The sequence below is a fragment of the Bos mutus genome, chromosome 7 (genome assembly GCF_027580195.1).
Source record: "Bos mutus isolate GX-2022 chromosome 7, NWIPB_WYAK_1.1, whole genome shotgun sequence".
In the NCBI taxonomy this organism is placed as follows: Eukaryota; Metazoa; Chordata; class Mammalia; order Artiodactyla; family Bovidae; genus Bos; species Bos mutus.
The window spans coordinates 96,713,616-96,739,458 of NC_091623.1; the positions used below are offsets into that span (position 1 = coordinate 96,713,616).

Here is a 25,843-nt window from a genome sequence, read left to right on the forward strand (position 1 = left end):
GCCCACACCTGCTACCTAACACACAGCTTGAAGGCCTAATTTTAGACTCAGCAGCCGTGACAGCCTCTTTTTTTTCTTTATAAAAGGACTGTCCACATTTCATCCTCTGGACGCACTGACTAGTCACTACTCACACTCTCTGCCAAGGAGGGGATTGGAAGTAATACTGGGTCCTTCTTTCTTTAATGTCCCTCCCCACGCCCTGCCAAGATTATCCAGTCATTCAGAATGTCTGCCTAAAACACCATTCTAAATCCACATCAAGACCTAAGAAAACGTAAGTTTCCCAGAGCCTGGATCACAGCTGTCATCACACCATTCCCTGCTCAGAAACCTTTGTGTGACCACTTGTTGCCAAAGGAACAAAACCCATTCTCCATAACCTGGAACCTAAAGCAAGCTACAGTTTGAGATTAAGTCCATCCTTTTATAATTGTCCATATTCCTGCCTCACCACTTGGGGTCATATCTTACCTCAGTGACTCAGTGATGCTATCACTTTGGGTAAGTTATTTAACCTGAGCTTCAAAACACTACAGGCGAAGGATCTAGCTCTGACCTTGACATAGTAAGAGTCAGTAAATTCTGGCTGCTGTGCAGTAACCAAAAAGAGAGTGTTCTGCAGAGGACAAGAACATAAAAAAACAAAGAAAGGAGAAAGTGTAGCTGGCCAAAGCTTTTTTAGAGAGGAATCTGATAATATGTATCAAAATACAAAATGTATATAACCTTTGACCCAGAAATCCCACTTGCTCCATCTACTCTAAAAGGTCATTGAATAACTGAGGAAACATGTAACTACAATGAATTCATCAGGGCTTCCTAGATGGCTCAGTGGTTAAAAAAAAAAAAATCTGCCTGCAATGCAGAAGATGCAGGAGACTCAACTCGGGTTCAATCCCTGCATCAGGAAGATCCCCTGGAGGAGGAAATGGTAACTAATTCCAGTATTCTTGCCTGGAAATGCCACAGACAGAGAAGCCTGGCAGGCTACAGTCCATAAGGTTGCAGAGAGTTGGACAAGACTTATCAAGTAAACAACAACAAAGTAATTTTATCACACCACTGCTTATAATAGCAAAAAATTCAGAAACAATCTAAATGCCAATTAGGATTGGACAAAGAAAATTATGCAAATAGACACAACTGTTAGATGATGAAAACTGCTTCTTTTTCTCTTGAATTGCTTAGTGTTTTTTACAAGATGCATGTATCATTTTTTTCCAGAATCAGACTATTAAAAAAAAAATTTTTTTTTTAAACACACAAAGGAAAAAGGTCCTGAAGGATGTTCTCCCTGGATTATCTGGGCCAATTTTCATTTTATGAAGAATTGATGAAGCTTTAGTAAAAATTTTCAGACTCAGTAGCCCAGAGAGCTGATAAAATGAGGCTGAAATGAGATACTAATATATGAAATGAAAGACTTCTGTATTTTTTACATAAAATCAGCCAACTCTGTCCTTTTACTACTTCTACCAAAAAAAAAAAAAAAAAGTGAGGGAGCTCTATTCTTTATCTATAATTTTTATAGTTTGTCCCAAACATCTATGACTTTGGTCAAGTTCTTGGCATGAGGGAGACTGACAGGAAGGAAAAAAAAACCTAGTGGGTGGTTCAGAGTAAACCCACCTGAGATGCTAATAAGACTTGGCATTCATAATCAGTGTGCTGCTGGAGCATTCTAGAATTGTCACTATAGGACCAAAATTATGGGGAGCAGAAATGATGTGCACAAGTGCTGGGGTTTCATATGGATCTTAGACTTCTGTTTTTTAGTTATTTGGGTTTGGAGGCTTTATTTGCCTTAAAATGATAGGTGAATAAAAAGTTCAAACCATACAGAATAGCAAAACAGACAGTAAATTATCCTCTGAAATCAGTTCACAGCAATAATCACTATTAACATTTGGTGCTTGTTATAGTTTGTTTTTGTTTGTAAACCTACCTCAAAGGAATTAATCATTTCTCACCCGTTATACTGGCAAAAAATAAAAAAGTATGTTAAGTTGGCAATGTTATAGGAAATGAGCTTTCATGTTGATGTGAGTGTAAATTAACACATTAACATACTGGTCATAGGAACTTCCCCTGTGGTCCAGTATTAAGAACCCACTTTGCAATGCAGGAGATGCAGGTTCAAACCCTGGTCAAGGAACTAAGACTCCACATGCCGCAGGGAAACTAAGCCTGTGTCACAACTAGAGTCCTCACAACTCAACAAAGATTCTGCAACCAAGACCCAGCTCAGCCAAATAAATATTTTTTAAAAACCATATTGGTGACAGAATCTATATAAACCTAAAATATGCATACCCTGAGAACCTGTCACATAACTTTCTTTTATTGAGGAATAATTCATATACCATAATGTACCCCTTTAAGGTATATAGTTCAGTGGTTTTAGTATACTCAAGAGTCATGCAACCATCAACACTAGTTCCAGAATATTTTTATCATCCCCCCAAAAAATTCCATCTCCTGTCCTTCTTGCCTATGGCAAACACTAAATCTACTTTCTGTCCCTATGAATCTGCCTGTTGTGGACATTTAAAATAAACTGACTCAAACAATATATGGCCTTTTGTAACTGGCTGCTTTCACTGAAAATAGTGTGTTTAAACTTTATCCATGTAACATGAATCATTACCCCATTTCTTTTTATGGCTGAATAATATTCCATTGTATGGATATACCATTTTTTGTTCTATATTCATCAGATGGTGGACGTTTGACTTGTTTCTATATTCTGCCTATTAGGAATAATGGTGCTATGAACATTCCTGCAAATCTTTGTGGACAATACAGTGTAGAACTGCTGGGTCAAGTGATAACTCTGTTTAACTATTTGAGGCACTGAAAAACCATCTTCCACCGTAGCTACACCACTGACATTTCTTTCAGCAGTGTGTGCGGCTTCCAGTTCCTCTACATCCTTTCCAGCACTCGCTATTGTGTCTTTTTTATTACAGCCATCGTAGTAGGCTCAAAATGGTATCTCATTGTGGTTTTAACTTCCATTTTCCTAAATACTAAAGATGCCGAATATCTTTTCAAATGCTTATTGGCCAACTGTATACCTTTTCGGATAAATATCTACTCAAATGTCTTAGCCATTTTTTAAGTGGGTTGTCTTTTTATTACTGAGTTATAATAGTCCTTTATATATTCTGGATACAAACTGAACTGAAACCCTTATCAGATTTTGCAAATACTTTCTCCCATTCTCTGGACTGTCTTTTCACCTTCTTGGTGTCCTTTGAAGCAGAAAAGTTTCAATTTTGATGAAGTCAAATTTACCTTTTTTTTTTTTCTTTTGTTGCTCAGGCTTTTGGTGGCATACTAAAAAATGATTGCCTAATTCAAGATCACAAAGATTTACCCCTATTTTTTTTTCCTAAGAGTTTTATAGTTTTCACTATTTGATTTAGATCTTGGATCCATTTTGAGTTAATTTTGTATTTGACATGAGGTAGAGGTCCATCTTTATTCTTTTGAAGGTGGATATCCAGTTGTGCAAGAATACTCTGTCCCCATTGACTTATCCTGGCATATAGCTCTTTAAAGGCAATGGCACCCCACTCCAGTACTCTTGCCTGGAAAATCCCATGGACAGAGGAGCCTGGTAGGCTGCAGTCCATGGGGTCGCTAAGAGTCGGACATGACTGAGCGACTTCCCTTTCACTTTTCACTTTCATGCATTGGAGAAGGAAATGGCAACCCACTCCAGTGTTCTTGCCTGGAGAATCCCAGGGACTGGGGAGCCTGGTGGGCTGCCGTCTATGGGGTCGCACAGAGTCGGACACAACTGAAGTGACTTAGCAGCACAGCTCTTTAAAATCTACCTGAAGCTTGACTATGACAGTGGTTACACAACTGTATATGTGTGTGTTTGCCAAAACTCAATGAACTGTATGCTAAGAACTTCACTGTTTGTAAATAATAACTCAATAAACCTGACAATTAAAAATTCTCCTTTAACATAATACTGTATCAACTATATTTCAATAAAGAAATCAATTTGCCTTCAGAGAAACATTCACATATAGCATATTCAAGGATCATACACTTCACAAATATTATAGTACTGTTTATAATAAAGAGCAGTACTGCTTATAATCAAGAGTAATTAGAAATCATCTGAACATCTGTCAAAAAGGAAAAAAGCTAAAGAGAATACAGTATAATGATAGGATTGAACATCATGCAACAGTTTAAAGGAAAAATCTAGATTTTACAGACATCAAATGGATAAGGCTTAGAAACATTCTACAAAATGAAAAAGATAAGTACACAATGATTTGAACAGAATGAATGCATGTATTAAAAAGGATAAACAAAACTATATTATACAGGTTTTATGAGTATCTAAAGTTATCTCTTACGGGTCTAGAAGAATACTCAATGCATTGAAAACATTCACTTCCTCTGGAGAAGGCAAAAGAACACCAGGATTAGACAGGACAATCAGAAAGGAGTTGAGCTGTCATTTTTCCCCCCAAAGAGAAATCTATTTACTGATTACTTGTGTGATTAAAAATCAATACTATGTAATTTATGTGAGTTTTAAGCAGAGGTTGTAAGAATAAAATCATAGCTCTTTAATGAGTGCTCATTTGTGCTTCCCTGCACCTTACCTACACACACACAAATGCACACGTGTGTGCACACGTGCACGCACACACACACACAGGTGATCTTACCAATTTGGATTTTCCGTACTTTCCCTGAAGACAGACTCTTCTTTCATGGATGCATATTGTGTCCATGTAAGGCAGTGACTCCTTATAGCCATGTTCCTTTCCTGAGGATTGAACCATGATTCCTCTTCTAACTGGATATTAGGTACCTTTAAGATGTTCACCTGTCCAAAAGAGGGAGAATGGCTTTCTGAATTTAAGAAGAGCAAGCTATTAATATATAAAGACTCTGTCCAGAGTTGCTTCCAATCTTGAGGACAAGCGATCCTGATATATGGATGATGGTTCACCAATGGCTCTAGGTCCCTGATAATCAAACATACAATGACCTTACTAAAGGCTGGTGAGGACATGCAAATGGCCTAGAATTTATGCAGGCTGTACAGTCTCTGGCCCAATTTCCCTAACTGCTAAACACTAAGCAAATTAACAGCCTCCCTCATGTCTCCTCTAGGGCTGGTTATGGCCTTCTTAAATTGATGGATTCTAACTGGGCCCACTTATGGACTCACATGCAGGATAAAATATTTTCTTCATTTTAAACTCTGTCCAATATCTAGAAATGTATGCTTTCCTGGGTGGAGGAAATGGAAAACTACAAAGGCAGAATCGTACAAGTCAGAGGTGTCCTTAAATTATTTAAGAATAGAGATACAAGACAAAGTTGAATGCCTTTTTAAATAATAGATTCAAAGCGTGTATATAGGGCAAAGGGAGGGTACACACTCTGTGAAAAAAGCCAGCAATAATTTCCTGCATATACTGCAATATACTGCTATCTGGAAAATAAAAGAAAGTTCATTTTCACTGTCTTATCAGCCTTCTTTCCAGTAAAGAAAGTGACAGTCTTCACCCATGTTTAGAAAGTGATGGAAGCTGCCATGTTTTCTATATACAGCACAGCTACACAATTTGCAAGCTACCTGGCAGGAGCCTTGGGTTTTACATCAAACACACAGTCACTTCCGGGTTGAAAAGATCACATGAAACATGTTTTAAAATGTGCATCAAGACGTTCTCCTCTTATTCCCTAATGATTCTAAGGATTTTTGTCATAATCACCCTATGGTTAAAGCAATGTGATTAAAATTTTCCACTCACCTCTTTCCAGCAATCATCAGAGTGCTTAAGGATTTCAAAGAGAAAAAACAATTTGCTATCATGAAGATTTCATCATCAATACCATTACTTTACAGAAATAGACACAAAAAGACTTACAGAGGGTGCTGAGAACATTATACTACCAAAACCATTCTCTCTGACAGTGAAATGGAAACTGAAGCTTTTCTCTTCCTTACTGAAGATCAGATGAAATATTTACCACCTGCCCCCTTCTGATTATTCTTACCTAAGAGTCGTATCTAACCATGGACAGATCAGAAAAGATGGTCACTTCATGCAAAATAGCCAAAGTATCTTAAAATAATTGCAGTCCATCTCTATGTACACTAAGCGCCCTCCACAAAAGAGAAGCAAAACATATAGGAAAAAAACTCTCTCTGGTAGCACCTATCAAAACTGAGGTTGGAGAGGAGACAGATGTCTTCCTTTGAAAGGCTAGGAGACAGGAGAACTGGGAAATTTCTAACACTTATTTACATCAGAAAACGCTATTTCTTTGCATGACTATTTGAAAATCACCCACTGTTACACAAAATCTGATTAAATTTTGAAATGAGTTTACCTTCCTTAAAATTTCTGGAACCACATTCTGACAGACTGCAATCCTCTTTCTATAGATGATCCCTGTTGACACATCTAGAAACAGAAAATGTTTACACTCAAAACAAAAAAACAACTGAAGTAAATGTATTCTTATTTTAATGTCAATAAAATTTTAATGTCAATCTCAATTTTCTATATGGAGAATTCCTAAAGAAAATGTTTAACTCAAAACCCAGCTTCCCTGACCACTTTCCTTCACCAAATCTCTCCAAATATCTGTGAACCCACCAGGCTCCTCTGTCCATGGGATTCTCCAGGCAAGAACACTTGAGTGGGTTGCCATGCTCTCCTCCAAGGGAATCTCCCCGACCTAGGGATCGAACCCAGGTCTCCTGCATTGCAGGCGGACTGTTAACCATCTGAGCCACCAGTGAAGCACATTCTAAAGTCAAGGACAAAAGAATTGCAAATGGGGACTTCCCCAGCAGTCCAGTGGTTATGACTCCTCTTGCCAATGCAGGCAGCATGGGTTCGATCCCTGGTCTGGAAACTAAGGTCCAACATGCCGTAGGGTACAACCAAAAGAAAGTTTTTAAAGTAATAAAATAAGAAAGTCTATTTCTGAAGTCTCCAATGAGACCTTTAAAAAGACACAAATTGTTCACTGCTCTGGACTATCAATGTCAACACTCCAGTGGCCATGGCCAATGAGCCTTCTGCTCAGCTGCAGCTAATGTTTAACATGTTTTAACAAAACAATGGAGAATCTAATTCTGTCACCTTCTGTACCAAAGGAGTTTTCAAGCACCGATTTCTGGCTACGAATTTAAACCTATTATTATTACATTGGGCATACTCTTCTGTCATAGGGAAGCAGACTCTCTGTGGCTGGAACTATTCTGTTCTGGAAAAAAGTTTACAGAATAGTATTAAGGGCATTAAAAAAAATGTGATAAATTTGAGTTGAAAAAAAGGAAAGCGAATCAGAGAAAAATATAAACTCTGAAGTGTTGTCTTTTGCTCTGTGAAGTACATGACTCAGCCAAGTTCCTTCACGGTTTCTCAAAGCTTGGACTATAACACTATAACAGTCCTGAACCTTGGTGCAAACACCCTGAATACTCTGAAGTTGTTGGGAGGATGAGAAACTGGTTCATCTCCTCTGCCCACTGGCACCCTTTGGCCATCTCATCCAAAGTCTGCAGCACACATAGAGAAAATGGATGAGCTACTCCTGGAGGTGAAGATGCCCCTGTCAACGGCAGAAATTATAATTAACCACTTTGGAATATGCATGCTGTTCTATTGCTTGATTCTTCTCAACAACCTAAAGACAGGCTGTGATTACTTTCCCATTTGAAAGAAGAAGAAATAGAGCCTCCAAGAAGTTAGGTCATGTAGATAGGAACGAAATTAGGACCTGAAATCAAACTTCTCTAATACCATGTAAAACCTTTCTCCCATGAGTACAGGTACCTGAGAAAATCGTTTTTCATCGTATTTATAGAGCTATAGAAATGCAGAAAAGACCCTCACAAAGATAGTTCTCTCTTCACCAAGCACAGAGAAGGCCTCAGAGTCATGAAATAAAGAGCAGCATCTCATGTTTTCCTAGAAGAGGTTCAAGAGCCTGGTAGACCGGACCTGCCTGTCTCCAAAGGTTTATACTTTGACAATGAGCACCATTATAGCTTCCTTCATTGCCCAACTCTCGAGTTCAAACACTGAGAGTGAAAACACTTCTACCAGAGATGTGAATGACAGAACAGGAAAGACCCCTACACTCCAGTCCAGCAGTCAATAAACATCTTCTGTAAAGTGCCAGATAATAAATAAATGTTAGGTTTTGTGAGCCATACAGTCTCTGTTACAAATCTACTGTTGTGATAAGGAAAGAAGCACAGATAACACATAAAAAAATGGGCATAGCTGGGTGCCAATAAAACTTTATTTACAACAACAGGCCACACAAAGATAATTTGTCAAGCCCTGCTCTAGTCAATAGTGAACCATATTGTTAAGCACAGTTCTGACTCCATAATCCAATCACTTTACAGTCACATCTCATATACGTGCTATTAGTCACACCTATTTTGTCATAAAATGATATGTGAATATATTAAAGGACAAAGTCATGTAACCTCAGTTAAGTTACTTAACCTCTCTATACCTTGGTTTCTTCATTCATTAAAAAGGAATTATATCGTTCTGAGGATTAAGTTAATAAAAATAAAAGTCCCCGGTACACATTAAGTTTTGAAAAATGGTAACTGTCACAGCTGTCATCAATTCTTAATGGAGAAGATGACAAGAGTGAATGGCAAGTCTTCTACTGCTGGAAAGGCTGGGTGCTCTTTCTGATCAGCCACCTCGAATGCAGAGCTATACCTGTTAATAGATATGTTTAAAATATCACAGGCCACACACACACACAGACACACATCTTTACAAAACTCAGTAATACTTACCTTTTCTTTCCTCCACAATTTTTACGGAGATGACATTTTTATCCATGGGGTTTGGATACTAAATAAAAACACACAAAGAAAAATTACCATTCATTTTTTGGCAAAACGAATTACTTTATAGCAACCACTTATTTGCAGGAACTGTAAATCTTTTTCAAGCAATCTCTAGGGGGTTCCCAGGTGGCGCTAGTGGTAAAGAACCTGCTTGCCAATGCAGGAGACCCAGGAGACGCAGGTTCAATCCTTGGGTTGGGAAGATCACCTGGAGAAGTGAATGGATACCCAGTCCAGTATTCTTGTCTGAAGAATCCCATGGACAGAAGAGCCTGGTGGGCCATAGTCCATGGGGCCACAGAGTCTGATGCAACTGAAGTGACTTCACATACATGCACAAGCAATCTCTAAGGCTAGTTTGCAATCAAATGTCTTAATTTTACTAATTCAGAATAGATAAGTGAGATGCTGTCACCAATTGTACCTGTTGGAGTCAGCCTAGCTCTGGGTGGAGAAGGGAAGGTTAGGTTAAGCTTAATAATAATACTGGGCTTCCCTAGTAGCACAGACGGTAAAGAGTCTGGCCTGCAATGCGGGAGACCAGGGTTCCATCCCTGGGTCAGGAAGATCCCCTGGAGAAGGGGATGGCAACCCACTCCAGTACTCTTGCCTGGAGAATTCCATGGACAGACCATGGGGTCGTAAAGAGTCGGACATGACTGAGCACTGAACAGCAACAATAATACTACTATAATATTGAACCAGCCTTACATAACTCAGGAGTATTCTTTGTACAAGGCACTGTGCTAAATGCTTTACTTGCATGATCTTTTTTAAAATCAGCCTCTCTGTTGTGACTGGGTTATGGGATATCATTGTCTTTCAGAAACTAAATGGAAACTAAAGAAAATCAGAAAACTTAAGGTCAGCCAGCTGGTTAATAGTAGAGCCACAAAATTAAACCCGGCCTAAAACACAGCGCATTCCTTCACTATTGTCCTTTACTATTGCCTGGTGGGCTGGGTCAGCATCACAGGAGTGTAATCACAGAAGTCTATGCCGGGTCCTCAATAAGTAAGTGTATATATGTGCACAGCTGAGTCACTGGGCTGTACAGCAGAAACTGGCACAGCACTGTAAATCAACTATATTTCAATAAAGAAAAAAGTGCAAAATAAATACTTTATTTATGGATTAAATTCCCCTGAAACACAATTTGGATGTTAAAAGAGCTGATAATAGCTACCATTTTTGTCCTAGGCAGCTTAATACATTATTTCAGTTTGATTTTCAAAACTATTCCTTGAGTTCCATGTTGGGTTTTTTTTTTTTTCTCCCTTCCACCTGTGAGAAATAAGACTTGGATAAACTAGGTAATTTGCTTAAAATCAGTTAATGAGCGTCAAGACTGTAATTTAGCCACAGATACTTTCCTTTGCCTTCAAGGCCTGCCCACCTAACCTATTTTCAAACATCTCAGCTACTCAAATCCCACCCTTTCCATGTCGCAGATGCAAAAAAGGAGACTTAAGAGCGTAGAAGTCCTCAAAGCTGTAGGACAAGCAGGCTGTTCACCAGGCCTGCTGAGCACCCCTCAGGTTCTGTTCCCAGAGGCATACTGCTTCATAGTGAGATCTAATCCGAAAGGAAAATCACAGGCGAGTCTCATCCAAAGCAGCATAAAGTGCTGAGGGGGAGACCAGGGCAGCAGACAGATGGGGGCGTGGGTAGGAGACAGGGCCCTCCACTTGGTAAGCTTGAGCTGTAAGCCTTCTGAACCCAGGAAATGGTAAAGGAAATTCAATGAGCAGGGTTCTCCCCAACCCCGCAGCAGCTGTGTGCCTGTGAGCATCCATGTGTGTATGTATGTGTATATAAGAGGCTGACTGATCTTCAGGGAACATTCTTAAAGATATCTGTGGCCCAAAAGGACAAGGGGTTAGAATACAGACTCTGAAAGAGCAGGGCTTCTCTATCTCCATCACCTAGCAGTGCCTGGCACATAGTAGGCACTCAATGAATATCTGCTGAATGAATGAACCATCTAGAAGATAAACCTCACTGACCTCCAGGATGGATGTGGAAACTAAACCTTACCCCCTTCAGGGACCAAGGGACCAATTTATGAAGAGAGCACTGGGCTCCATTCTCAGCATCCTCAACCCCAAACCAGACCTCAGGCCGTAAACTCTGCCAGTCACACTTCCATCCGGACAACTGCAATTCTGAGAACTAATCAACAACATTTTTTTTTTTTGGCGGGCGGGGGGACCACACTGAAAGACTTTCAGTATCTTAGTTCTGTGACCAAGGATCAAACCCAACTCTGGCACTGAAAGCATCAAGTTCTAACAACTGGACAACCAAGGAATTCCCCAGCATGGCTTTTTAAATATTTATTTATTTGTTCATTCATTCATGTTTGCCACAGGAAAAAAAAATGCTCAAAATTATGATGCCTGTTTTCTTGAAGTTTAACTTTCAGTGTTTTTTTGAAGATAATGTTCACCACAGGGGGTCAGGTTTAACTATTGTGTTTCTCAGGAAGGGGGCCTCACACAACACCCTTGAAGTTAGCAAGATACCTGAGACTCACACAGATGCCCTCAGTTTTTAAGTGTGTGTGTATGTATACATCAGAACTTTTATACTAAGGTAAAATGAGAATATGAGAATACTGCCTCTACTCTAATTCTAGTTTACACACTGTCTTATATTCATCAATATACCCTGACTGATGAATATTAGAAATACACTGTAAACAGCAGGAAGATGGCTGAACTAAATTACAAAAGAAGCTGTAAATGTAATCACCAGAGAAGGCTAATGATAAAAATTTCCTAAGTTCTGATTACTGCACAAAATTAGCAGTGAAATTCCTAAAGATTACAAACTCAAAGAAGAGCCAATTCTTTGAGACCCTGATGCTGGGAAAGATTGAAGGCAAAAGAAGAAGGAGCAGCAGACGATGAGATGGTTAGACAGCATCACTGACTCAACAGACATTGAGTCTGAGCAAATTCCAGGAGATAGTGGACAGGGAAGCCTGTTGTGCTGCAGTCCATGGGGTCGCAAAGAGTCAGACACGACTGAGTGACTGAACAACAACAAACTCAAATGCTTTATTTATGCTTTTCTATAACTTTAATATTTGCTTATTAAGGTAAAGGTGAAGTCGCTCAGTCACGTCTGACTCTTTGCGACCCCATGGACTGTAGCCCACCAGGCTCCTCCATCCATGGAATTTTCTAGGCAAAAGTACTAGAGTGGGTTGCCATTTCCTTCTCCAGGGGATCTTCCAGACCTGGGGATCGAACCCGGGTCTCCCGCATTACAGACAGACGCTTTATCGTCTGAGCCACCAGGGAATCCCCTAAGGTAAAGGATATCGATTTAAATAATAGCAAAAACATTCTTCATTTAACAATTTTCTTGACTATGCAGGCACTGTTCAATGCACTAAGGATAAAGGAATAAAACAAACAAAACTGTAGATTCTTAGAAATTTTACATGTTAGAAAAAAAAATAAAATAAAATAATGACAAAATAAATCATAGGGATAATAGGATGGGAATTGTGAAGAGGGGCCATTGTAAAATATTTATGTTTAGTCACTTCGGTCATGTCCAACTCTATACAACCCCATGGACTGTAGCCCACCAGGCTCCTCTGTCCATAGGGATTCTCCAGGCAAGAATACTGGAGTAGGTAGCCATGCCCTCCTCCAGGTAAAACACTTAAGGGTCACTAACTAGACAATTCTTATAAATTACAAAGTAATATGGAAGTTGTCTCAGTCAAACACAAGAAATCCCAGACTATTCATATCAGTAAACTCATTTACAAGACTCAGGTCATTTTCCTGTGCAACTACTTTTGCAGTTGAATAGATGTGGAGCCTCAAGTTTCCTTCCATAGAAGAACGGGAAAAGAAATCAGAGGTCTACTTACAAAAGCTAAATACTGTGACATGAAAGGCATATATTTCAAGTTTCTTTAAAGATTTATTGTGCTGAGGCTCCCCCTACCTGGCATCACTTGAAATGATCTGACACCATCTTGTAGTAACTTGAACATTCATGATTTAACTCACAAAAATGTATCTGAAGTCAGATAACAAGGGACCCAGAGAGGGAAGCCAGCTCAGAGAAGGTCACCACCAGGAATGCCAATTTGGGAAGACAGGAAGCAGGTGACCAGGTTTCTCTGGACACCTCTACAAACACAGTGTGACAGTGGAAAGGATCAAGCTAGATCGTGATCGAGCACATCAAAGACTTACTGAGCATCTACTATCTGAGCAGAGTGCTGGAGTAGAGGGCCCCATGTGTATTATACCTCATTTCATCCTCCTCAAAACAAGTAAATCTATTAAAATGCATTAAGATAAGGAGTCTCGTGTTGATAACATAATGGCATATGGGACTTCTCCGAAAGTCCAATGGTGAAGACTTCGCTCTCCAAGGCAGGGGGTGCTGGTTCGATCCCTGGTCAGGGAACTAAGATCCCACATGACTCACAGCCAAAAAACAGAAGCAGTATTGTAACAAATTCAATAAAGACTTGGAAAAAAAGTGGTTCACATTTTTAAAAAAAGAATCTTTAAAATAAAACAGAAACAAACAAAAAACCATAATGGCATAAAGCCTGACCATGTGCAGGGCAACCCTGGGATCTTCCGGTTTCTACTTCACACTGATGACTCTTCATGGAAGCAAAGTGGTCTGATGAGCCAGATATCAGCCAAGAACCCTTACCGTCCTTGGACCTGGTACATCCAGTGGACCACAGACTGCAGTGGCTAAGAACTACCTCACAGAGATTTGCACATTTGCCAAACGTTCTGGGTGACATGAGGGATTTTTCAAGGTATATTTGAGATCATTTTGAATTTACTTACAATTCTTACTTTCTTCACACAATATATAAACTAGTCCTTTACCTTTTCTTAAGATATAAATGTATTGCAAATATCACTGCTTATATTATATGTATGTAAGTCAAGACTCGGATGCTGGGAGGGATTGAGGGAAGGAGGAAAAGGGGACGACAGAGTATGAGATGGCTGGATGGCATCACTGACTCGATGGATGTAAATTTGAGTGAACTCCGGGAGTTGGTGATAGACAGGGAGGCCTGGCGTGCTGCGATTCATGGGGTCGCAAAGAGTCGGACACGACTGAGCGACTGAACTGAACTGAACTGAAGTCTAACAAGGGTAAAATGTAGCCTCCTCCTACATTGTCATATACCTTGCTTTCATTTGTTTTTACATATTAAAAGGCAAGAAGCCAGAAACTGCAAAATAAAAGGTAAAAAACACCATAAACATTAAAACAAACACTTAGCTATGACGAGTGAGAGGCCAAGAGAGAGTATCTAACTACAGGAACAACAGTCAATATACTTCTGGGAGTAGATTCATGAAGATAGGGTATATTTACCTTTCTTATCTACATGAGGGAGAAATATAATCAGCTTTCATAAAGCTTACTCTTAAGAGAGTGGAGCTACTACAATACCAACTTTCGGGACTTCTCTAGTGGTCCAAATTAAGAATCCGCTTTCCAATGCAGGGAACATGAGTTCAATCCCTCGCCGGGGGACTAAGATCCCACATGGCACCAGGCAAGTAAGCCAGCAGGCCACAGCTAGAAGTCTACATGCTGCAACAAAGACTCCGCACAGCCAAACAAATTTTCTTAATAAATATCTAAATAAAATGCCAACTTCCCAAAAAAGCCAGAAGTCAGTGCCTGCCTTTTATAAAACTCGCACAAAAAAAAGTCAATGACCTCCAAAGGAGCCATTGTTTACCAACTTGCAAACAGCATTATCCAAGACAGCACAAGCACAAGGAAGCAGTTAGCTGATGTATCTGTATTAGTCCTGCAAAGAAGGCCATAGGGACCTCAAATCAGTCTGGGATGTTAACATATTACTTTTATAAGCATTAAGGGAATCTTTGCTACCCAGGCTGCTGCCAAATGCATGCATGCAGAGGGATAGAGCTGCTGAAAGAGATTTGGCATTTAGTTACACAAAGAAATCACCGTGGGCTGTGCCAAACTCCCTTTACGAGCTACATGCAACAGTCTATCTTAGAAGAAAAGCACAGTTGATTGTAAAATAAAATATTATAAAATACCAAGATCAAGTGATTAATCAAAATGTCAATATCAAAGACTAAACACAGTGAAGTCAGCAGACATTTCAAATGGTTGTTCACTGGCCTCTTCAGTAGGAGGATGAAGTAGACAGAACAAAGGACAAGAAGCCAGGACCTGCAGACCGCGATGCTGCCACCTGTGAACCCCGGCCGATGGCCCACCAGATGATCCTCAAAGGCCCTCCTGGTAGACAAGTTCTGATTCTAAACAATGGCCAGCCACCCTCATGCATGCCAAAATGTCCCAATGATGGGCAACGACATGATGAAATTCTTTAAAAAGTATCATTTATACAATTGTACAAAGGAACATCCTCTTCCCTAAACATTAAAGGCATACACAAACCCAACGCATTTAGAGATACAATGTCTACAAAATAACTGACAGGTACTGTTCGAAAGAAACCAGGATTCAGGAGAGCACCAAGGAACTGAGGAGGAGACAAAGACACAACTAAATGCAAAGTGGGATCCTGGACCCCAGAGCACGGGATTGAATCCTATACTGAAAAAAATACCATATTAGTAAGCAAGTGCCAAAATTTGAATAATGTCTGTTATAAGAGTTAACGTGGTATCAGCGGTAATTCCCTCATTTTATAAACTATACAGTATTTGGGGAAGTTAAGGATACTGGAATTTTCTGGTTCTGCAACATTTTGTAAGTTGATGAAAGCTTAAGAAGTAAACAAAATTAAAGACAGTCTGGAAAACAGAAAGGATTTTAGAATCCAAGAGACCTGAGTTGAAGCCCACCTATGGGAATCTCAGAAAAATTATTTTATCTCAGTCTGCCTTCGTTTCTTCATCTGTGAAATTAGAAAACGAAACAAAACAAAAAGGCCACACCTCAAAGAGCTGTTATAGGAATTCAAGGAAATAATGTTATGTAAAGTGTAACATTCGGCACCTTACTGGTTTGCTACTAAAAAACGAATCAATATTTTTGAAAACTTAGTTTCAAGACTTCAGTCTTTATCTTGTAATTTACTGTGGTGTGATATTAAGTATATTAATAGTATCCATTTGCAATCCAGATATATTTAAAAGATTATTCAAAAATTAATAGATGTTTCTAATATTTCTAGATTAGTAAAACCATTTGTGTGAGTACTCCCAGATACTTTCCTTCCCACAAGCATGAAGGAAAGCACTGCATTGGAGCAGAGAGTACTCTGTACTCTCAAAGCTCTTGTAAAGTGAAGTGAAGTGAAGTCGCTCAGTTGTGTCCGACTCTTTGCGACCCCATGGACTGGAGCCCACCAGGCTCCTCTGTCCATGAAATTCTCCAGGCAAGAATACTGGAGTATGTTGCCATTTCCTTCTCCAGGGGATCTTCCCAACCCAGGGATCGAACTCCAGTCTCCTGCATTGTAGGCAGACTTTACCATCTGAGCTACCAATAATTAAAACATCAATCTTGCCCTACAGGGTATGTCTGTGATATGCCTTTAAGAAGGCACTTATTACAAAAAATACAAAATAACTTATCTCCCTTTATCCCCCATAACAGGAAACTCCTTGAGGCCAGGGCTATGTTTTTCTTAGCTTTTCATCTCCCAGAGGCCAAACGATACACAGATCTATTGTGAATTTCTATTAGAAAACACATAAAGAATGTTTAACTATTAGTTCTTTGACAGCTAAAAATCTCCTATCTTCCAGGCACTGATTAAGCCATAATCTCTACTAGGTAACTTACCAAGTATGCTTTGGTACTATTTAAATGCCAAATAAAAAATAAATCATAATGCAAATGCACACCTTTATTCATGCTCACTACTGACTTCCCTGGTGGCTCACTTGGTAAAGAGTCTGCCTGCAATGTGGGAAACCCAGGCTCAATCCTTGGGTTGGGAAGATCTCCTGGAGAAGGAACTGGCAACCCACTCCAGTATTCTTGCCTGGAGAATTTCATGGACAGAGGAGCCTGGTGGGCTCCAGTCCATGGGGTCACAAAGAGTCAGACACGACTGAATGACTGAACACTTTCACCTTCTCCCCTTTATTACTCCAAGTTAGTAAACATCTCTGCAGAGATACTGTGTGGCACCTACCATGTGGCTACATTACACTATGAATATTGTATGCACTGTGTTCATTATCTAACTTACTTCTTCCCAATGACTCCAGAAGACAGTATTATTAGTATTTTGCAAATGAGGAAACTGCGGCATAGAAAAGTGAACTGACTTGCCCAAACTCACAGCTAAAAGCTCCCGGACCCCAGCTGATGTCAGAGCCCATGCTCTTCCTTTCTGTAACTTCTCCTTCCTGTTGTGCTTAATTTTCTAATAGAATTGAGGAGAGGAAGTTAAAAGTGAAGAAGGACTATCACAGTGTGAACAAAAAGATAAATAACCACATGTTAACCCAGGCCTATCATTTGTCAGATCACTTATTTTGGAAATACAGGTCTATCTCAAATATTTCAGGAACTCTGCACAGAGAGATGTTCCCCACATTTAAGTGCCAGATTTGCAAGGGAGAAAAGACAGGATCAGAAATGGAAACATTATTAATTACCCAATCAACTTTCTACTCTAAATGGAAATAGCCATTCATAAATCTCCTTTATGAGTTTAATGGTAAACATTCAAACCATTTTGTTCAGAACATCAGGCTCCTGGCTAGAATAAATAAAACCTGAAGCCACTGTGTTGAAGCAGAGAAATTATTTTACTCTGTCCATTTTGTTACAGTACCCAAAGGACGGACATGCTACTGAATCCCACACCAACTTCAGCCTGAAATTGCACAAGGCTAAATCCCAGAAGAGAATATTTCACTCATTCATTCAATAAGGATTTGCTGACTGTCTACTATGTTCATGATCTCTTTGGATATTTGAGATACATCAAGAACAGATGATAAAACCTCCACCCAGGAAGCTTACACTCTATTCACAATGGCTCTTTTTTGCCTATAGGATAACAAGAAAATCAACCTGAAGGGCTTCCTTGGCAGTTCAGTGGTTAAGACTCCACACTTCGGATTCAGGGGGGTGAAAGTTCCATCCCTGGTCCAGGAACTATTAAGATCCCATATGCCACATGGCATGGCCAATAATTAAACAAAAAAGAGACAATGAACCTGAACAACTCGATGGTGAGAAAAACCGTAACTTCTCTGGTTTCATTAGAGAATAAACAAGAAAAATCCAGGCACAATCAATGCTCTCTGAGTCCTTCTTTATGACTTTCAATTCCAGGTAGACAAAATTTAGGACATCTTTTAGAAAGAAACTTTTAAAAAATATAGGAATCCAGTTCACCATGCAAGGCAAGCCCATGAAAGAGCCCACACGAGCTTTCAAAGATGGGGCAGCCTAGCAGCTGCTATATCCACCTATGCAGTAGTGGGCTCTGTTTCTGGGTGTTTTAAGTAAAAGAAAGGAAGCAGCTATAAATGATGAGAAGTACAAAGCTGAGAGTCATACAAAGAAACAAACCAAAACACACTGTCAAGAGCACTGACACTAGTTCACAGAAAGTACAGTTTAGCATCTGATGAATAAACCATTTTGGTTTTCACAGCATTCCTCCGTGAAGAGTTCATTGAGACACATTACACTCCACGAACAAAGAGTATTGAGGTGTTTGTTTTCAAGGTGCCACTTAACTTTGAAAGCATGTAGCTAATATATTGCCTGTGGTATCCAACAGGCAGGTGTAAGAAGAGCAAACATTCCTAAGGCTTTAAAAATAGTAGGATATTATAACTTGGAAGGCAAGCCCTAACATACCAAAAGCCAGAGATCAGTAGACTCCGTTTAAAATAGAATTTCCTCACTGCTGTAGCGCCTTCAAACATACCATTGTGCAACATCAGATTAAATGCTTCCCAGAGATCCTCAGATGATTGTCCCTTCTGCAAAGCACTTTCCTTTGAATCCAAAAAAAAAAAAAAATACATAAAGACTAAAAGAAAAAGAAAAGTGTATTTTGCCAAAAGGATCATTTTACTACCTTATGCTTAAAAAAAATTTTGTCAACTGTTAGACATTTGCTTCTCACAAAAATACTGGGAGATTGGTGGGGTACACAGCATAACATTCCACATGCAAGAACTTAAGACAGCAGGGCTGACTCACACGGTTGTGCATGTTGCCGACTGCACAAGGTTTTCCAGCCAAGCAGGCCAGGGAGCGCAGGGCTACAACCACAGAGAAGAAGGAGCACTTCTTTCTAACTTGTATTAACAGTCCGCAGACTTCCCACTAGTCCCATTTACTGCGAGCTTATGGGATAAACCACCTCAACGATGCCTCTTTCTAATTTGCACAAGGGCACAGTCTAGAATGGTGGAAACTCTTTCCCAAGGCCACCCCAAAACTGCTCGTACTGAAGGAAGCACAATGAATGGACTCCAGGGCTACTGACTTCCAGCTCATGACTTTAAATGAAGGTGAAAATTCTCACAGCAAACGAATTTACTGACTTCCTAGAGATAGCCCCTTAGCCCCATCCAGGGATCTCTGGAAGGACTGCTTTGTGACTAGAAGTGCACTGACCCATCTCTAGACCTTTTCTGCAGGTGTTCTCCTCCTCTTTCCCTGGCCTTACTGAAAGGTTGTTGTTGAATCACGCGAATACACCAGGATTCTTGGCCCCCGGAGGAGAAGAATTCAATCCGGGGCCAGAGACGAGGCTTGATGGCTCAGAGCTTTTGTGTAATAAAGTTTTATTAAAGTATAAAGGAGATAGAGAAAGCTTCTGACATAGGCATCAGAAGGGGGCAGAAAGAGTACCCCCCTGCTAGTCTTTAGCTGGATGTTATATAGTCACTAGCAGTCTGTTAATGAAAGAAAGGAATGTCTTAAAATTCAGAATGGCAGCAGGCCCCTCACCCATAAGATGCATTTTGGGATAAATGGTTTATCCTGGGCCATAAAATGATTAACTTGAATCTTGAAGAAGGGCAGACCACCATACAAATAGTTTCATTTACACAGATTAGGGGAACAATATCCATACTGGTTTGTCAAGTAGGTTCTGGGCCAAGAGGCGGAACCGACTTGGAGACAGAGTTTGGGGTAAAGGCATAGTACATTAGCATAGCTTAAGACAAACATTTCCATAAGAAAAAGACATTGGTTATCTCTAGGCTCGAGAATAGCTAACTTCAGGCGAAACCGGGGTGTCATTATGGCAACACAGTATTTTAAGAGAAACCTCCTTTAAATTTGTATAGAGAAGGAAAAAATATTGCTAGTTTGTTTCCTCCTGCCGCTTAAGAGAGATAAAAATGTCTGACACTTGCAGGCTATTTCCTCCATTTGGAGACCCCTGGCCTTCCTGCCTGTTACCCTCTCATTACCTTTCAAATATCCTCCTCAGTCTTTATTTACTATGTGCCAGGCACTTTGCTAAGTACTTTATAAGAATTCTTTCTAGGACTTGCCTGGGGGTCCAGTAGTTAAGACTCTGAGTTGTGGTCTGAAACAAGAGAAGCCACCAAAATGAGAAGCCCATCAATGCAACTAAAGAAAGTCTGGGCACAGCAATGAAAACCCAGCACAGTCAAAAATTAATTAATTAATTAATTAATTTTAAAAAAGAATCCTTCCAGATCTTAACTGAACCCAGCTAGATAAGTGACCACAGCTATAACACAAAGCACCTAGAAACCACCCACCTGAGCCCAGGCAATCCACAGAAACACAGAAACATGAGAATTAAAAGCTTACCATTGGTTTAGGCCTCTAAAACATTTTAGGGTGATCGGTTACACAGCAAGAGATAATCGCAAGAAGCAACAGTTAAAACCAGACATGGAACAACTGATTGGTTCAAAACTGGGAAAGAAGTACAACAAGGCTATATATTGTCACCCTGCTTGTTTAACTTCTATGCAGAGCACATCATGCAAAATGCCAGGCTGGATGAAGCACAAGCTGGAATCAAGATTGCCAGGAGGAATATCAACAACCTCAGATATGCAGATGATACCATTCTAATGGCAGAAAGTAATGAGAAACTAAAGAGCCTCTTGAAAGTAAAAGAGGAGAGTAAAAAAGCCAGTTTAAAACTCAACATTCTAAAAACTAAGATCATGGCATCCGGTCCCATCACTTAATGGCAAACAGATGGGGAAAAAAATGCAAACGGTGACAGATTTTATTTTCGTGGGCTCCCAAATCACTACAAACAATGACTGCAGCCATGAAATTAAAAGATGCTTGCTCCTTGGAAGAAAAGCTATGACAAACCTAGACAGCATGTTAAAAAGCAGAGACATCGCTTTGCCAATAAAAGTGCATATGGTCAAACCTATGTTTTTTCCAGTGTCATGTACGGATGTGAGAGTCAGACCATAAAGAAGGCAGACCAAAGAATTGATGCTTTCAACCTGTGGTGCTGAAGAAGACTCTTGAGAGTCCCTTGGATAGCAAGGAGATCAAACCAGTCAATCTAAAGGAAATCAACCCTGAATATTCACTGATGCTGAAGCTGAAGCTCCAATACTTTGGCCAACTGATTAGAAGAGCTGACTCACTGGAAGAGACCCTGATGCTGGGAAAGATTGAGGGCAGCAGGAGAAGGGGATGACAGAGGATGAGATGGTTGGATGACATCACTGACTTGATGGACATGAGTTTGAGCAAACTGTGGGAGATGGTGAAGGACACGGAAGCCTGGCATGCTGCAGTCCATGGGGTCACAAAGAGTAGGACTAGGACATATTTGACTGAACAACAACCACAAAGAGATAACTGAAACAATGTATTTTCTCCCCTCTTATCTTCAAAGCTATACCCTTAAACCAGGCATAAGGGGTCCACAGAGATGAATAAACCCTGAGTGAAGATTGCAGGCAAAAAGAAACTGAGACTGGATACAGAGCACAGCAAAGCTGAGTCTGCAACACTGTATTCCCTCAATGATTATCTGAGTGCCTACTATGTGCAAGGTAGCACAGCCTAGTGATTAGGGGTATGGGCTTGGATTCAGATGTGTTGAAATCCTGGTTCTCCCACTTGCTAGCTATAAGAACTTGGAAAAGTTACTTAAACTTCTCTGAACCTCGGCTTCTCCAGACAATAGAATGGAAGTCCACCATAACTACTTCCAGAAGCTGCTGGGAGGAACAAACAGGGTAATGTAGGAAAGCACTTTCTCCCCCTACCCCTAGGAAACTAGGAAACTCCTCTCATGCCTCGGCCATAACTTCACAAACACCACTTTCTCAAGGAAGCCTTCCCTAACGGCACTCTCCAAACTTCACAACACCTGTGTGCTTTCCCTGTATAAACACACATCATCAGCTGGAGTTATCTGTTCGCTTCTTAATCATTTATTCATGTTAGTCACACCCACTAGAGAACATCAGCTCCCTGAGAAGAGGGTCTGTCTATGGTGCCCCATACCCAGAACAGAGCCTGCTACCCAGAAGAAAAGTGTCTTTAAACACCTGCTGAAGGCAAGAAAAGCATTTAGCCCAGAAGCCTGACTCATGCCAGGTATTCTCTAAATGAGTCTGGCCCTGTGCTACATGCTTCTGCAGTAAGCTTCCTTCCACTAATAAGCTTCCTACCCCGAGGAAGCTTATTAGAGTCTAATGAGGAAAAAGACACATGCAGAACTATCCAACACTGTCAAAGATGGTCACTGAGGCCCAACGTGTCCCTCCAGCTCTGACAAGGCAGAGATTACCTTGTGACGGGGACAACCCAGAAAGGCTTTCCAAAGGAGCAGTGCCATTGGAGAACTCACATTTCAAAGTGCCAGTCCTAACAAAAAATGGGGTGGTAGCTTTTTCTCTTCAGGGCCCAGAAGCCTAGTCTAAGGCAAAGTCTACATCAGATCAATAAATATTTCTTTATTCATTCATCACTCATCAGATGTATACTGAGTACCTAGGAAGTGCCAGGTACTATTTTAGATATGAGATCAATTAACAATGTCAACAAGCTGGCATTCTGCCCCCAAAAGGCTCCATAGCAACCCCATCATTACCAGGGTCCCACTCACTCCTCTGTGACCTGGACCCCCAACAGTATCAGCTCCTCTAATGGAGGTCAGGTCTTATGTCTTTTAATATACATCCCTTAGTGGTCCAATGGCTCAGACTCTAGGCTCCCAATGCAGGGGCCCTGGGTTCAATCCCTGGTCAGGGGACTAGACCTCACATGCCGCAACTAAAAAGAAAAGGATCCCACAGGCCACAACTATGACTGCTGCTGCTAAGTCGCTTCAGTCGTGTCCGACTCTGTGCGACCCCATAGACGGCAGCCCACCAGGCTCCACCGCCCCTGGGATTCTCCAGCCAAGAACACTGGAGTGGGGTGCCATCGCCTTCTCTGACTATGACTGGATGCAGTCAAATAATTTTTTTTTAATAAATTTAAAAACCCATCTCCAGGGTTCCAGAGAGTATTGCCAGTGGCGTCTGCCCAAGATAAAATACAATTCTTGCAAATCTCCCTTAAGATGTGTAAGCTGAAAGGTCTTCTGATACAACACTCTCATCTGTAGACAAAGAATGTCACCTGCCATTTCAGTAAACGCACAATGTTGTGACATAAAAATCCTGAGGGTGCTCCCTGAGGGGATTCGGGACAGAGAAAAACAGGATAAAGGCCCTAGACAGTTAAGGAGCCTATCAAAGGAATTTCAATTGAGTCCAGACTCTTGAATTATTCCATACACAGAAAAGCATTAATTCCATTAACTTGAGATGTCTGGTTTTCTTTCGATAGCAGTCATCTTTGGACAGTCAACTATCTTTTTCTTTGTTTGAACTTATATATTCTGGTTCCTCCCTAACCTCTTTCAGCCAATCTCTCAGAGCTATCTGAGAGACTATATCCAGGCTTAAGTCCTCAGCAAGTCTGCCCAATAAAAATCTAATTCTCAACCCTTAGGCTGTGCTTTTTTTAATAGAACACATCTTTAGATGAAGAAACTGAAGCCTCGAGAGAGAAGATGACCCTTGACCAACGTCATCAAGTGAACTAACTAAAAGTAGAACCAGACTAGAACCCAGGGGTCCCACATCCCAGATCTGGATGCTTGATTTTTCAAAGAATTTACTATTCTACCATTACAAGCCACAGTTTCAAGAAAAGTTCTTGAGATAAAGAGGGCCACTGACTATTGAGACTAGAGTGGACAGTTTACAGTAGCGCGAATAACCATAACTTTTCAAAGGACTTACTAGGCAAGCATCAGTCACTGTGATAAGCACTCTGTAGGAAGTATTTCACTTGAATCCTCACAACTCCTAAATTGGTATTATTATTTTTCCCATTTTACAGATTACAAAACTAAGGCACGGAGGCGCCCAAAGTCCCACAGCTGCTAATAAAAGAGAAAGGGGTGAAGTGGTAGAACGACAGTGCTGGGTAAACTAGGATGGCGGCATCAACGGCCCCCACTAGCTTTGACTCAGTAAACGATGTATTTACTGGAGACATCGACAAGCCCTGTGCAACCTCAAAGGGGCTCCAGAACCTGGGCTCCCCGCGTCTCTCCCTCCAGCTGCGGCAGGATGTGAACGTGATGCCAAGCACTGAGCCTTTCCCTCATCCTGGAGGCACAGCCTTCGAGGAAATCCACCCCCGCCCTCGCCCGGCACATCCCAGAGGAAAAGCCCGCAGCTGGATGCGGACCTCCGCGCGGGCAGCAGGGAGCCGAATGGAGGAGGGGAACTTCGGACGACGCTGCCCAGAGCGCAGACGGCCTGGCCACAGGGGCAGCGCGGGAAAACGCGAGCCCCAGCCGAGACCAAGCGGGCAGAATACCTTTCGGAGGAAGCTGGCGACCACCTGCTCGAAGGGGTACTTGAACACCTCGTGCACGTCCACGGTGACCCCCATCCCGGCGCGCCGACCACGCCTCCGCCAGCACACTATCGCTAGAGCTCCGTCTGAGCCGGGCCGCAGGCGTCCACGCCCGGGAAGCCTAAGGGGCTTGGGGATTTTTTTCTCTTCCTTTTTCAAACTTTCGAAACTTTATTGTCCACTCGGAAAAACAGACAGTTGGCACGCCCCCTTTCCCTTCCCCGTCCCCTTCCGCCAGTCTGGGCGGCAGGCGAGGGAGGTGCCGGGCCCCTGGGCGGTGTGGCTGGAGGCCTCAGGAGCGGCCCCGCCCCGCCCTGACTCCGGCTCCGCCCCTCCGCGGTCTGATCACACCTCGCCCACTCCACGCCACGCCCCACGGCCTCGCCACGCCCCACGGCCTCGCCACGCCCCCACGGCCTCGCCACGCGTGCCTCTGCGGACCCAAGTTTCCACCTCACAGCTGGGGAGTCTTGAACCTTGCAGCTGGGGTTTTTGTCATCACTTCGCTTGGAGCCTTACTTAAGCCGCTACTGGCAGCACTAAAAAGATGTAATAAATACATAAACTACCCTCCCTCCGAGTTTAGGGACTGTAATATAACCCTCCTCAGTGTTGCCCAGTTCAGTGTGACAGAGGCCAACAACTGCATTCCTCACAGGACCTGGGCAGTTGCCTCTGAGGCTCCAGGTTGCGTCTCAAGTACATAGAAATTGCCTGTATCTGCGTGTGACTCCGTCAAGAAATTCCTACACTCATAAAAGGTTAAAGACCATGGGAAGAGGAAACAAGAGATACAAAAAGAATTTGGAATGGTCTTCACTCGACTGTACAGATTTTACAAAAACAAGCCAGTGAATCCATTAATCCAATACCTTATTTAACATATGAATTCCTGATCACCTACTATGTGCTAAGCACAGTGCAGTAAGGAAAGCACAGTCCCTTCTGTCATGTGGGATGAGTCAATCAGATGATTTAACACCCAGTAAGTAAAATAGATCCTTGGATGGCATCACTGACTCAATGGACATGAGTGTGAGCAAACTCCAGGAGATAGTAATG

The 25,843-nt window shown here is 41.3% G+C and overlaps 1 protein-coding gene across 2 annotated transcripts in view; it reads right to left on the reverse strand.

Moving 5' to 3' along the window:
• PRELID2 (PRELI domain containing 2) overlaps positions 1-24,988 on the reverse strand; it is an 80,703-nt gene extending 55,715 nt beyond the window's left edge. The window contains exons 1-5 of one of the 2 annotated variants that reach the window (XM_070374553.1): positions 24,743-24,988; positions 8,834-8,891; positions 6,385-6,458; positions 5,802-5,825; positions 4,704-4,864 (exon numbers count right to left, since the gene is read on the reverse strand). In XM_070374553.1, coding sequence (XP_070230654.1) covers positions 4,704-4,864; positions 5,802-5,825; positions 6,385-6,458; positions 8,834-8,891; positions 24,743-24,817 — 392 coding nt within the window. In that variant the 5' untranslated portion in view covers positions 24,818-24,988. The remainder of the gene's footprint in view (positions 1-4,703; positions 4,865-5,801; positions 5,826-6,384; positions 6,459-8,833; positions 8,892-24,742) is intronic. The other variant, XM_070374554.1, reaches the window with a different exon arrangement.
• Positions 24,989-25,843: the final 855 nt, after the last annotated feature.